This window comes from Mobula birostris, chromosome 12, assembly GCF_030028105.1.
Source record: "Mobula birostris isolate sMobBir1 chromosome 12, sMobBir1.hap1, whole genome shotgun sequence".
NCBI classification, from domain to species: domain Eukaryota; kingdom Metazoa; phylum Chordata; class Chondrichthyes; order Myliobatiformes; family Myliobatidae; genus Mobula; species Mobula birostris.
In genome coordinates, this window is record NC_092381.1 from 76,728,236 (window position 1) to 76,743,254 (window position 15,019).

Genomic DNA, 15,019 nt, shown 5'->3' on the forward strand with positions numbered 1-15,019 from the left:
CATCCTCCCCCCACCTTCTTTATAGGGCCTCTGCCCCTTTCCCCTACAGTCCTGACGAAGGGTTCCGGCCCGAAACGTCGACCGATCTTTTCCACGGATGCTGCCAGACCTGCTGAGTTCCTCCAGCGTGTTGTGAGTGTTGAATAGTAAGCAAGTGTAGGTGGTTTTACCCTCTGGTTGAAGATCATTGTTTGAAATATCTGTGGCACAAATGTTACTTATAGCTGATACGTGAATGTTGGCTAGGTTTTATGCATGCATGTAAGGGCTGCTACATGAGCAGCTGCGAATTAAATGTGCTGAAATCCAGTGAGTTGAAACTATCCTATTAAATGACACAGTTATTAATAAAAGACTATTTGACATTGCTAAAAACGTTTCCAAAATTAAAATATGCAAGTCACCCAATGAATAAAGAAAAAAGTCTTCTTAACAAATTAATTGATACCTATTTTCAGAGTGAACATAAATTGCCAATGAAATTGAACACTGTGCAATACTCATCCAACACCCCCAGCACTGATCTTGGGATAGTAGGAAAGTCACGACTGAAGTAAGTGAAGATTGTTGGGAATTGCTCCCAGGAATTTCTACAGTGATGTCCTGAGACTGGAATAACAGCCATTATGTTTTTTTAGCAGCACGAGACCACTGATACCCACTGACTTGTCTTACCAGGACACCTTGTAGTCACGGTCACTCCCAAAGCTATATTCATGTACTCTCAGCTCATCCCTTTGATTAAGCTCTTTGGTCCATGAGGTCTGGAATCATGTGGTTCTGGGCATCCGAGACCGGGCAACTATGACCAGGTTATTGCAGAATAAGTGTCCCTTCATGATATGTTGACATGGTCTTTGGTCATTCTGCTCATAACTAAGAATAGGCTAATTGGGACTTGATTGAAACAGAGAACTTATTCTGATATCAGTGGAGTTCCATACTCCCGAAATATACAATGCCCTCTTCACCTTCGCCATTTGCACCTGCACCCCCACACAGATTCATTCTGCTGAGCCTTACTCACACACTCCATTCTATTTACTGCCATTTCACACCACCCCACACTCACCCATTGAAAGCAGAACAGCGTTAATACTTAGAGTCGATGACTTTTCAGACTTGGTCCAAAGAACGCATTTCAGAGTCTCTGGCTTCAGGTCAACCTGCTCCACTTACCTGCACTGTCCCATAATCTCGTTCTCACTCAGTTACTCTTTTATTTCACCCCAGCGAGTGACCATCCTCACCCCACTCCGACACCAACTCGCCTTTCCCACACTCACCGTCTTCCCGGGGGAAAGCTTCCTGTTGTGGGAAGCAGTCAGATGTTTCTGAGTCGCTGACGTCGCTCACCTCTCTCGCACACTCACACATTCTCTCTCAGTGTCAGTGAGTCCCCACTTCCTAGTTTGTACAGTGTGTGCGAAGCGGAGGCTCGGGGAGCAGCGTTAACCGCGGAGACGGCACCTTCGGCGCAGCGCGCAGGCCAAACGCACACCGGCACCCAGACAGCAGACACACCGGGCAGGCAGGAGGTGGGGGGACGCCGCACCGAGATGCCGTAGCCATGGACTGCAGACTGAAGTGAGTGAGGAGATGGGACTTGGGGCGGGGGTGAGGAGGAAGCTGGGAGGTTCCTGCAGAAGGAGCCGCATTTGGTTTTGAGTGTCGGGCTCCCGAAACCGATCTGGGACGATTTGCTTGTGTTGTAAAGGCAGCGGGGTTTTGTTTGCCATCCCGGTGAAGTCTGCAGGCTTCGGGCCTGCACTCTTTGCCAAATAAGACTGACAACACTAAGAAGCTGAAGCTCTCACGTTGAACCAGGATGTGCCCAAGGCATCTGCGCTTTCTAGTTTTTTTTAAAAGTCTCCACCAGGTTATGTATCATGTTTTGTGTTTGAAAACTACGAGCGTCAGTTTGAGAATAACAATAGGAGCAAGGGGATAAGGAGACCTTTCTGTTCGGGTACGTTCGGTAGTCGGGTTGGTTACAAGTAAATAAATCCAATGAATATTGTCAACAGTTTGTGTGCTAATAGGATAATTAATTAAATGAAATGCCATATTAGGATGGAAAGAATTGTATAATGAAGCTAAAATTGTATTAAGAAATCCAGATCTCTGTCTAGCAAGAGCAATCAGCTAACTCTAGTTTTGTCACACTGTGGGACTAAGATGTGATGGAATTGGATATTTTCCTGTAGCATTTCAGTGATGTTCCAGCGGGACAGTACACTTGAAAGTAAGCAAGTAGTGTACTCCAGTTGTCATCCTATAGATGACACCTGTATGGCACCTCCCTAAACTGTTATGGGGAGTGAAACCTGTTGTGCAGTGGTGGAACTCTGTGCTGAGAGCACGGGAGGGGATCACTAGTTATTACGTTGGGGAGATAAATAAAAATTCAGCTATCCTTCTGTTGTGTGATCTTAAAATACTGCGGATTTTGAGGTAGTTCTGAAATAAAATTAAGTGTTATCTCTTTGTGGTTTGCACCAGTAGAACGTTGCTTGCTGCCTGCTTCCTCATGCAATGAGGCATATTCATTTGTGACTTTTTAGAAACAAGACTTCAAACCCAGGCCCTCTCAACAGTCAAAAAAAGGAAAGATCAGGTGATAGCCATTTCAGATTGCCACTATTTATGTCTTAAGATTTAAAATATTAGGGGAACACCAGTGATGGTCCACCCTTCTACGGGGCACTATACAGACCAAAGTCTTGGTCTAATGGCAATGGGACCAAGATACGATCAGGGACGTGGCTCCACTGCACAGACTGAGAGAGTGCTTACTTGTGTACACATGCATGTCTACCCTATTTTTCTTGATATCTCAGCACAAATTTGTATTATCCTGATCCGTCCTTCTTTACGTATTCTTTCCCTTAATGCCATTTTCAGCCTTGGTTAGACTCCACAATTGCTTGTCCTTCCCTCTTTCCTCACATTTTTGAATGTTTGCCTTCCTCCTTGATCTCCTCTGCTCTCACCAACCCTGGTCTCACCATTGAGACTTGTTGGAATTTAAGAAGGCTTTTGACAAGGTGCCATGCAGGGGAGGGGGCGGGGGAACGTCTACTCAGACCATAAGAGGCCTGCGTCAGGCATTTTCATGCCTTACAAGGTGCAGATTGTAAGTCTGTGTGGGGCGCCACTCCTCGCACAGACTAGAGTAATGTGTGATTAAGTGCCTTGCTCAAGGACACAAACACACTGCCACAGCTGAGGCTCGAACTAGTGACCTTCAAATCACTAGACAAACGCCTTAACCACTTGCCCAACGTGCCGTTCAGAAGTCTGCTAAACAAGATCTCTGTGGTGTCACAGGAAAATTACTAGCATAGATAGAAGATTGGTTGACTGGCAGAAGGCAAGGAGTGGGAATAAAGGGGATTTTTCCTGGTTGGCTACCAGTGACTAGAGGTGTCCTGCAGGGGTTAGTGTTGGGTTTGCTAATTTTCACATTATATTTTATTGATCTGGATGACAGAATCACTGGCTTCGTATCACCTTTGCAGATGATACAAAGATAGGTGGAGGAGTAGGTAGTGTTGAGGAAGCAGTATGTTTGCTGGAGCACATGGACATGTTGGAAGAATGTGCAAAGAAGTTGCAACTGGAATTCTGTATGGTCATGCACTCTGGTAGAAGAAATAAAAGAATAGATTATTTTCTAATTCGGAAGAGAATTCAGAAATCAGAGGTGCAATGGGACTTGGGAGTCCTCGTGCAGAATTTCCTAAAGGTAAATTCTGTATAGCATTCATTTCGAACAGACTAGAATTTAAAAGTAAGGATGTAATGCTGAGGCTTTATATGACAATGGTCAGACCACAGTTTTGTGAGCAGGCTTGGGCCCTATAACTAAGGATATGATAGTGTTGGAGAGGGTTTAGAGAAAGTTTACAAGAATTATTTTGGAGATGAAAGGTTAATGTATGAAAAGCATTTCATGTCTCTGGCTCTGTACTCACTGGAGTTGAGAAGAGTTTAGAAGGATTGGTGGGTGGGAGGGGAAAGTCCCTCATTAAAGCTACCGAATAGTACAAGGTCTGAATAGGGTGGATATTGACAGAATGTTTCCAGTAGTGGGAGACTCCAGGCCAGACAGCACAAACTCAGAATAGAAGAGCAAGGACCTTTTAATAGGGAGCAAGAAACTTTGCTGTAGTGGGTACTTGTGTAAGGACGTTTGATTCAGTAGGCTCTCATCGTGTCACACGATTTTGACTGCAGAAACTGGTGCAAGCAGCATAAAAGTTAGCAATTATCTTTCAACATAAAACAGTGTCCAGGTGCATGTGACACACACACTAGATTTGATTCAATTTGGATTTTGCTGGCCGGGTATGGGACAGATGACAAGTCTGCAAGGATGTGATGAATAGTGTTCTCCAGGGATCTCAGTTGAATGTTTGTCATAGGTTTGGATGAAGGCGTTAAGAGAATTTTATTAGAGATTGCAGAGGCATTGTAAGTAATGCAGTTGGAAGCAGGAAGTTAAAAAGGGAGATTGACAGATTGAGTGAGCGAGTAAAGTGACAAAGTAGCCTACAGTGTGGGTGAGTTTAGACTTATCAGGCAGACAAATTGCAGTATTTTTGAACAGTGAAATACTTATTCTATTATTATGATTATTATTATAAAATACTCTTCTATTATTATTCAATTACTATTATTATTATTATAAAAATACTTTTCTACAAGCCCACTGACTCTCATAACTACCTCGACTATACCTCTTCCCACCCTGCCACATGCAAAAATGCCATTCCCTGTTCCCAGTTCCTCCGTCTCCGCCGCATCTGCTCCCAGGATGAGGCTTTCCGTTCCAGGACATCTCAAATGTCCTCTTTCTTTAAGGATCGTGGTTTCCCTTCTATCGTCATCAACGATGCCCTCACCCGCATCTCCTCCATTTCCCGCACTTCGGCCCTCACCCCATCCTCCCACAACCACAACAGGGACAGAGTTCCCTTTGTCCTTACCTACCATCCTCCCAGTCTCTGGATCCAGCACATTATCCTCCGCAACTTCCGCCACCTTCAACAGGACCCCACCACTAAGCACATCTTTCCCTCTCCACCCCACTCTGCTTTCCGCAGGGATCGGTCCCTCCGCGACTCCCCTATCTGCACGTCCATCCCCACTGATCTCCCACCCAGCACTTATCCCTGTAAGCGTAAGTGCTACACCTGTCCCTACACCTCATCTCTTGCATCCACTCAGGGCCCCAAACGGTCCTTCCAGGTGATCATGGACACTTCACTTCTGAGTCTGTTGGGGTCATCTATTGCATCCGGTGCTCCCGGTGCGGCCTCCTCTACATTGGTGAAACCCGACGCAGATTGGGGGACCGCTTCGTCGAGCACCTCCGCTCCATCTGCCACAACAGACAGGATCTCCCGGTAGCCACCCACTTCAACACTGCTTCCCATTCCCATTCAGATATGTCCATACATGGCCTCCTCTACTGCCATAATGAGGCTAAACTCAGGTTGCAGGAGCAACACCTCATATACCGTCTAGGTAGTCTCCAGCCCCTTGGTGTGAACATAGAATTCTCCAACTTCCGGTAACTCCCTCCCCCTCCCTTCCTCTATCCCTATTTCACTCCAACCCCTCCCCCAGCTCCCTCATGGTTCCGCCTCCTCCTTCTACTACCCAGTGTTTTCAGGGCTATCACGTCAATGCTTCCCCTCCCCTACCCCTTTGTCTTTCAAATTACTGGTCTTTCAACTGAAGCTACAAGCATTCTTCAAATCCTTCCCTATCTTTCATTCTTCAGTCCTGATGAAGGGTTCCGGCCTGAAACGTCGACTCATTGTTTCTAACTGATGCTGCCCGACCTGCTGAGTTCATCCAGCGTACTGAAGGTGTTGCTTTGGTCGCAGCATCTGCGGATTATTTTGTGTTTACAGTGAAATACTTATTCGTTCATTATGTGCCATGTCCTATGACGTGGGTGATCATGGTCTTTCCATGATCATGTATGTTCTTAGCAAATTTTTTCCACAGAAGTGGTTTGTCATTGCCGCTTTCTGGGCAGTGGCTTTACAAGACGGGTAAAGAGTATCAATACTCTCCAGGGATCACTGGTTGCAGAAACAGGTCTTGCGATGTGCACCAGCTGCTCGTACGACCATCCACCACCTGCTCCCATGGTTTCACGTGATCCTGGTCAGGGGTGGGGCTGTGTAAGTAGCTGTTGCACTTTGTCCAAGGGTGACCTGCAGGCTAGCCAAGGGAAGGAGTGCCTTACCCCTCCTTTAGTAGAGACTTATCGCCACCCTGCCACCCGGAGTAAAAGATTAGTAATATAAAAAGAATTGGCAGATTTTGATGTCTGTGTACAAAAGTATAGTTATAAACTGTGATCCAAAATTCTGAACTCAAGAGATTCTGCAGAGGCCTGAAATGTGGAGTAAAACGCACAAAATGCTGGAAGAACTCAGCGGGTCAGACAACATCTGTGGTGAGGAATAAATAGTTTTGTGCCAAGACCCTTCATCAGGAGTCTTAAAAATTCTAGCAGGATGTAGGCAGGGATTAGAATGGGAAGAAATACAAATTGCACCAAGTCCCATCTGGAGAACTGAACGCTTGTGGAAACATTGTTTAAAGAATGATATTTTTGCCTTAGATATGGTGATGGAGCAGTGCAGATGCACAAGAATAACAGCAGATTTAAAGGTTATAGTGAGGACAGATTGTATTAATTAGTTTGACCTTCTTTTGAGTTTAGAAGATTGAGAGAGATTCAGTTGAGTGCTTAAGATAATAACAACAGAGTAGATAAAAAGTCCAGAATAAAAAAGGACAATCTCCAAAGTTAAATCCAAGTTTTTAAACAGCCAAAGGAGGAATGATTTCTTCACAAAGATAATAAAATTGTCAACTATTCAGACAAGTGATGCTGTTTCCAACTTCCGTACCATTAACCAAGGGGCCCATAGACCCCAGGTTGGAAGCCTCGGGTTTAGGTGGAGGTAGATGGATTTTGTTTAATGGGAGGGTATGGAGAAATAGAACTGACTTGGATAAATGGAGTTGAAATATGGATAATCCAAAACTTAATGGAATGCCAAGTTAGGTTTCTGGTCAATTAACTTATTCCTTATATGCCTCTTTATTTGAACATAACACATACACTGCTTTTGCATGTCAGTAATGTGGTGCATTTTCCACAGTAAGTGACGATACACATACCTGGTTCACCAGACTGATTCCTGGGATAGTAGGCTTGTATTCTGCGCTGAGGTGAGGCTGACTGAGCCTAGGTACTCCAATGTTTAGAACATTAAGTGATAATCTCAGTGATTTATGTGGAGCTTGCTAAGACAGGTGCAGACATGATGCTTGTCTTGTCTGGAGCAAAGGTCACACACAGTTTCACAATATGGGGTCATCTGCCCAGGATCGAGATACAGACAAATTTCATCACTGTGACTAGTGAATTTTTGGAATTACTACTCAATCAAGATCATTCTGGAGGTCCAATTGCATATTCAGGACTGTGGTTGAATGACACTTTAACGTTAAGAGATTAAAGGGATAATAGGTTAGTGCAGGAGAGAGATGCTGAGTTAAAATGATCCAATTGAATGGTAGAACAACCAGGAGGAGATGATTGACCTATATCTTATTTCTTCTGATTCTTGTGTTCTGATGAGGAACCCTGCCTGTAGGAACTGTACCTGCCCATGGTACTGTTGGCTGGAGTGACCACATTATGGTTCTTGAGGTGCCAAAGGGCACTTGGTTCAATGAGGATTGGAGAGAAGCATGTCAGATGTAGGCCCAACATGCACCAAGCGCTGGAGGAACTCAGCAAGTCAGGCAGCATCTATGGAGAGGTAATTCGGCTGGGTGCTTAAGATGATAACAACCGAGTAGATAAGATCCAGCCTTCGACAGCGGGTATGCCAATCACCAGAGGCAGTCTGCTGCTGATACACCTAAGTGATCCCATAGCCAACAGATCGGATCTGCAGAATCTTGGCACAGCTGTTTATAAATGGTGATGGCTAATAATGTATTTAAAGGCATTTCCTGTTCTTAACATTCTGCATGTAAACACAAGAGATAAGGTTGCAATAATCTTTAGCCAGAAGTGTTAACTGAATTAGTTCTGGCCAGTTACTTTCTCACCAATTTAATCTGAAGTGTCATCTAGGTGATGGGTGGCCATTGGGTCATACAGCAGAGAAAAGGGCATTTGGCTCACCAAGTCCATAACCATCAAACATCTATTTACACTCATCCCAGTCCAATCCTATTACAGGTGATCCCCATTTTATGAACACCTTGTTGATGTACAGCCTTTATATATGAACGAGTCCAGCAGGATGGATTTGCAAGCTGCTGTGGGAGCTCTGTTCCTCACTGTTTGGGTCACAAACAGTTGATGGGAATGGAACCCTGTGGTAACCTGGGAGGACACATTTATTCTCCCTACTTTACCTTAAGGGATCAGTGACTGTTCCATTAGGCAATACTTGCTTTCTCAATGTGTGGAATACTCGTGTTCTGTTTGGAGTTTACCCTTACTGCAGCCTCTGTACAAGTATGCAGCAAAAAGCTGAATTCCAATTATGAAGTGAGCATGACCCTTTAGATCATGGCAACGTTTGACTGTGTGATATCAAGGAGCTATGGAATATTTTGATTTGCAGTTGAAAATCTGATGACAAGTCTGCAGCAGGCTATAGCTCCATGGCTAACTCACAGGCTTGGGCTGATGTGGGAACTAATCATTATGCCACAGCCTATCAGGCCGTGTTCATTATTAGTAATAGTTTTAAGATCCAATCCAATAGGAGAGAATATAGCCACCTCCCCTGACATTGAATAGTATTAACATCATTATCAGGGACATCATGGGGGCTTTATCAAAAGCCTAACTGTTCTAATGACATAGATAGTGTGGCTACAAGAGCAGTCCAGAGGCTGAGTAAAGTTTTGTGATAGACATGCCTCTGAGATTCTGAAGTCTTTCTACAAGGCATTTTGCAGGACATTATGAAATACTTCTCTACTTCCGCTGTTGCTTCAATAATGCAGCTCTGATAACGTGGACACCATCTAAGTCAAATAGCCTTTTGGAATCAATAATATTAAAGAGGATGCCAAATGTTTCTTCAGATACGTAAAGTGTAAAAGAAGGTGAGAGTGGATATCGGACCACTGGAAAACAATACTGGAGAGGTAGTAATGGGGAACATCGAAATAGTGGATGAACTGAATAAGTAGTTTGCACCAGTCTTCACTGTGGAAGACACTAGCAGTATGGTGGAAGTTTCAGGTGTCAGGGGGCATGAAGTGTGTGGTTACCATAACTAGAGAGAAGGTTCTTGGGAAACTGAAAGGTCTGAAGTTAGATGAGTCACTAGGACCAGATGGTGTACACCCCAGAGTTCTGAAAGAGGTAGCTGAAGAAATCGTGGAGGCATTAGTAAAGACCTTCCAGGAATCACTAGATTCTGGAATGGTTCTGGAAGAGTGGAAAATTGCAAATATCACTCCGCTCTTCAAGAAGGGAGACAGGCAGAAGAAAGGGAGCCTTTTCTGACTAGCTGCCAGTTAGTCTGACCTCAGTGGTTGGGAAGATGTTGGAGTCCATTATTATGGAAGACATCTCAAGGTACTTGGAGGCATTAAGGGAAAGTCTTGCCTGACAAATCTGTTGGAATTCTTTGAAGAAGTCTCAGGCAGGATAGACAAAGGCGGACTGGTTGATGTTGTGTACTTCGATTTTCAGAAAGCCTTTGATACACATTGAATTGACTTTATTTCTTACATCCTTCCCATACATGAGTAAAAATTTTTACATTATGTCTCTGAATGTGTAATGTGCAATTTATAGTAATTTGTAATAAATAGTATGTAGAACAGGACAGTCAATATAGCATAGAAATACAATTGTATCAGCGTGAATTAATCAGTCTGATGGCCTAGTGGATGAAGCTGTCCTGGAGCCTGTTGGTCCTGGCTTTAATGCTGCGGTACCGTTTCCCGGATGGTAGCAGCTGGAACAGTTTGTGGTTGGGGTGATTCTGGTCCCCAATGACCTTTCAGGCCCTTTTTATGCACCTGTCTCTGTAAATGTCCTGAATAGTGGGAAGTTCACATCTACAGACGCTCTGGGCTGTCCGCACCACTCTCTGCAGAGCCCTGTTATTGAGGGAAGTACAGTTCCCTTACCAGGCAGTGTTACAGCCAGTCAGAATGCTCTTAATTGTGCCCTTGTAAAAAGTCAGGATGTGGAGACTCATACCAAACTTCTTCAGCCGTCTGAGGTGAAAGAGGTGCTGTTGTGCCCTTTTCACCACACAGCCGGTATGTACAGACCACGTGAGATCCTTGGTGATGTGTATACCGAGGAACTTAAAGCTGTTCACCCTCTCAACCCTAGATCCATTGATGTCAATAGGGGTTAGCCTGTCTCCATTCCTCCTGTAGTCTGCAGCCAGCTCCTTTGTCTTAGTGACATTGGAGGAGAGATTGTTTTCTTGACACCACTGTGTCAAGGTGATGACTTCTTCTCCGTAGGCTGCCTTGTGATCATTTGAGATAACGCCAATCAATGAGGCTGCTTAATAAGCTATGAGCCTTGGTATTACAGGAAAGATTCTGGCAAGGATAGAGCAGTGGCTGATTGGCAGGAGCCAAAGATTTTCTGACTAGCTGCCAGTGACTAGTGTTGTTCCACATGGGTCTCTGTTGGGACCAACTCTTTTTACATTATGTTTCAATGAGTTGGATGATGGAATTGGTGGCTTTGTTGCAAAGTTTGAAGACAATATGAAGATAGATGAAGGGGCAGATAGTTTTGAGGAAGTAGAGAGGCTACAGGGCACTTTGTTAGTTTATGAGAATGGGCAAAGAAATGGCAGATGGAATACAGTGTCTGAAAGTATGTGGTCATGCACTTTGGTAGAATAATCAAAGGGTTGACTACTTTCTAAATGGAGAGAATATACAAAAGAACTGAGGTGCAAAGGGACTTGGAGTCCTTGTGCAGGATTCCCTGAAGGTTAATTTTCAGGTTGAGTCTGTGGTGAGGAAGGCAAATACAATATTAGAATTCATTTCAAGCGGACTAGAATATAAAAGCAAGGATGTAATGTTAAGACTTTATAAAGCACTGGTGAGACCTCACTTGGAGTATTATGAGCAGTTTTGGGTCCCTTATTTTAGAAAGGATGTACTGAAAGGAGAGATTTCAAAGGAGATTCATGAAAATGATTCCAGGTTTGTCAAATGAAGAGCATTTGATGGTTCTGGGCCCATATTCACTAGAATTCTGAAGAATGTGGGGTGACCTCATTGAAGCCTGTTGAATGGTGAAAGGCATTGATAGAGAGGATGTTTCCTATGGTGTGTAGTCTAAGACCAGAGGACACAGCCTCAGAATAGAGGACATCCTTTTTGAACGGAGATGAGGAGGAATTTCTTTAGCCAGAGAGTGGAGAATGCCACTCATTGCCATGGGCAGCTGTGGAGGCCAAGTCTTTATGTATATTTAAGGTGGGGTTGATAGATTCTTGATTGGTCTGGGCATAAAGGGATACAGGGAGAAGGCAGGAGATTGAGGCTGAGAGGAAAATTGGATCAGCCATGGTGAAATGGTGAAGCAGGTTCGATGGGCCAAATAGCCTAATTCTCCTCCTATATCTTATGGTATTAAGGAATCGTATTCTTTCAACCATCTTAAAATTAGCACACTGGTACTGTAATTTGTGCTGCATGCAAACTGTGAAGATTTCTTTCACCTTTACTTCCCAGAGCCTTACTTGGGTTATCTGGAAAATGTATGGAATATCGCCTTTAGGTTCCTCTTCATCTTGGACGGTGTTATAATTTAAAATGTATTTTCCTGTGTGACCATTATAAATGGGGCCAAATTTTGAAACTCAGTCTGACCGTTCACAAACTAATAACACTGGACATGCACCACTTCAGCAGCTGGAGAATAGTCATAGTCATAGTCATACTTTATTAATCCCGGGGGAAATTGGTTTTCGTTACAGTCGGTCCATAAATAATAAATAGTAATAGAACCATAAATAGTTAAATAGTTAAATTATGCCAGTAAATTATGTAATAAGTTCAGGACCAGCCTATTGGCTCAGGGTGCCTGACCCTCCAAGGGTCCTCCAATGCACTTCACCTTTCTGAGGGAAGTTGGGATGGTTAAAAAATACTGGCCTGCCTTGTTTTCCTATACGAATGTGATTGAAATATCATGCTTTGTTAATGAATTATTCAAATTTGTTGCTAGAAGAGTGGGATTGGTGATTGGAAGGGGTGGTGCAAATTGAGGTTTGAATGTAAAGTTTTTCTTACATTAAAGTTCGGTCATGCATTAATTTTCATATTTATAATTGATGGAATATTTCTGGTGATTGCTTAACAAATCTGTTTTACCAGATAAATCCACCTTATTTTTCAACAGAGAGAGCCCAGAAAGGACTTTCGATCTTGTCTTCAAGGTGACCTGTCCGACTTCTGAAAATGAAGGTAAATTGCATTGTGGCCATTCAGTTGTTTTGAATGTTGAAGAATTGCCAGTGATTTGTTAATTAGTCTGCCACTGGTAATCACATTCTTCTTGCTGTCTTTTTAGCTTACTGAATTCTTCTGGGAATACCATTCCAGTTTCAGATCAAACATGGATACTGTGATGTGTGATTATGGCGAAAGTTGCATACTTGGCATAAGATTGTTTTCCTTTTTCAGCCAGAAGTTTAAGCCCTGAGGTGAAAGTTAATTCTCATTCTGACATCCCACATGCACACTTGTTGACAATTGGCTTTACATTTTTACAATTTGAGAGTTGCTTTTTTTAAAGTTACTTTCTTGATTTTAAATTCTATGAGATTAATTGGATTTGTCATCAGTAGTAGCAGGTAATTGATCCAGTCTACTTTAGTGTCCTGTGTGGTGTAACTAGAAGCAAGTGCTGAATCAGAGAAAGAGTACTGCAAAGGTGTGAAAAAGTGACTGATAGGGTAGTTGTAAATTTTTAATGGGTCAGGTGTATTTTTAATACAGTACACGTTTGAGAGTGTACCACATAAGAGATTATTTGAAATTTAGATTAATACACAGGGCAAATCAGCAAATTAAACTGTGATTGAAAGAGAAGAAACTGATTTGGATTTAAGGGAGGTTTATCAGATTGACGAATTTGGCCGTAATTGTCCCAGAATCTGTGTTCTGGGAGACTGGGTGAGGATGGTGGAGCAAAGCAGAACAGTTACAAGTCAGGTATTTGGGCATAATCCTACTGTTAAAGTGGAAAAAGAGACCCTCAACATGGAGCATTTCGGCTTAACCAGCTTGTAACATTGGCTTATCCAGGCAACCCTCTCGTCACAGCAGTTTGGGGCGATATAGAAAATCGGAATATGGATCATTTCCGGGGAACACAACCCTGCATAATGCAGGAGTTGCCTATAAAATGAACTTATTCTCCTGTTGAAGGGGAGTGAACAGCCAGCTAATGGGAAGTGCAGTCTACTGAAAGAGTAAGTGAAATAAATCATTAGGTTGTACATTTTCTGTTCCCAAAGTCTTAAATGACTCAACAACAGTGTGGAAGTGAGAGATTTTGGGGAATGCTTTTTATTTTCGGTTCCCTTGCATGTTCAGTTAAAGTCTCAGATTTTCTTTTGTGTATGGAGTTGCTGAAGCACTTATTCTGGCAGTTCCAGTTTCTGTCCCCTATAGTGGACATGAACTCTAATGAGGGAAATTAAATCAAAGTTCAAAGTAAATTTATTATCGAAGTGCATATAGGCTACTATACTACCTTGAGATTCTTTTTTTTTTTGCAAGCATTTGTAGGAAAAGTAAAGAAATACATTAGAATTGAAAAATCCATATATAAACAAAGACTGACAAACAACCAAACAACAGGAATTCTGCAGATGCTAGAAATTCAAGCAACACACATAAAAGTTGCTGGTGAACGCAGCAGGCCAGCAGCATCTCTAGGAAGAGGTGCAGTCGACGTTTCAGATGCTGCCTGGCCTGCTGCGTTCACTGACAAACAACCAATGTGCAGAAGAAGACAAACTGTGCCTACAAAAATAATACCGAGATTATGAGTTGTAAAGACTTCTTGAAAGTGAGGCTCAGTTGTGGAATCAGTTCAGAGTTGTGAGTGAAGCTGATTCAGGAGCCTGATGGTTGTAGGGTAGCAGCTGCTATTGAGATGTGAGGCTCCTGTACCAAATACTTGATGGAAGTAGTAGTGAGAAGAGAACCTGACCTGGGTGGATGATGGATGCTGCTTTCTTGTGGCAGCGCTCCATGTAAATGCAGTCAATGGTGGGTAGGGTTTTACCTGTGATGGACTGGGTTGTATTCATCATTTTCTGTCGCCTTTTCCATTTCTGGGCATTGGTGTTACCATACCAGGCTGTAATGCAGCCAGTTAGGTTACTCTCCACTGTGCACCCATAGAAGTTTGTCAGAGTTTTGGTGACATGCCAAATCTCCCCAAACTTCTAAGAAAGTAAAGGCGTTGTTGTCCCTTCTTTGTGATGCTGGTCCTCGGACAGATTCTCTGATTGTGTTACCACCAAGGAGTTTAAAACTACTGACCCTCTGCACTGCCAATCCACGAGTGATGATTGGCTCACAGGGACCTCCAACTTCTTCCTTCTGCAATTGTTAATCATATCATGGATTTTGCTGACGATTGAAGGAAAGAGGTAGTTGTCATGGCAACATTCAGCCAGATTTTCAGTCTCCCTCCTACATCCTGATTCATTACAGCGTTTTATCACGTGTGTGTGTCTATGGGTAACAAATTTAGAATGTTATGTATCAGTTGGATTGTCGAACCCAGGGACCTGAAGGCAATTGAAGAAATATGGAAGTATGGTGGGCTGTGCTGAACTGCCTTTCAATGTTATTTTGTACTGCAGTTGGTTAAGCAATAGCTCATATAATGATTCATCTGTGTGTCTAGGTCTGTATTTAAGGAGGAATTTATTTAACTGCA

The 15,019-nt window shown here is 43.1% G+C and overlaps 1 protein-coding gene across 2 annotated transcripts in view; it reads left to right on the forward strand.

Annotated features, from left to right (window-relative positions):
• Positions 1–1,355: 1,355 nt before the first annotated feature.
• Positions 1,356–15,019, forward strand: part of dennd1b (DENN/MADD domain containing 1B) — a 333,534-nt gene continuing 319,870 nt past the window's right edge. Inside the window, exons 1-2 of one of the 2 annotated variants that reach the window (XM_072274177.1) lie at positions 1,356–1,587; positions 12,461–12,525. In XM_072274177.1, the coding sequence (XP_072130278.1) occupies positions 1,571–1,587; positions 12,461–12,525 (82 nt within the window). In that variant the 5' untranslated portion in view covers positions 1,356–1,570. The remainder of the gene's footprint in view (positions 1,588–12,460; positions 12,526–15,019) is intronic. The other variant, XM_072274178.1, reaches the window with a different exon arrangement.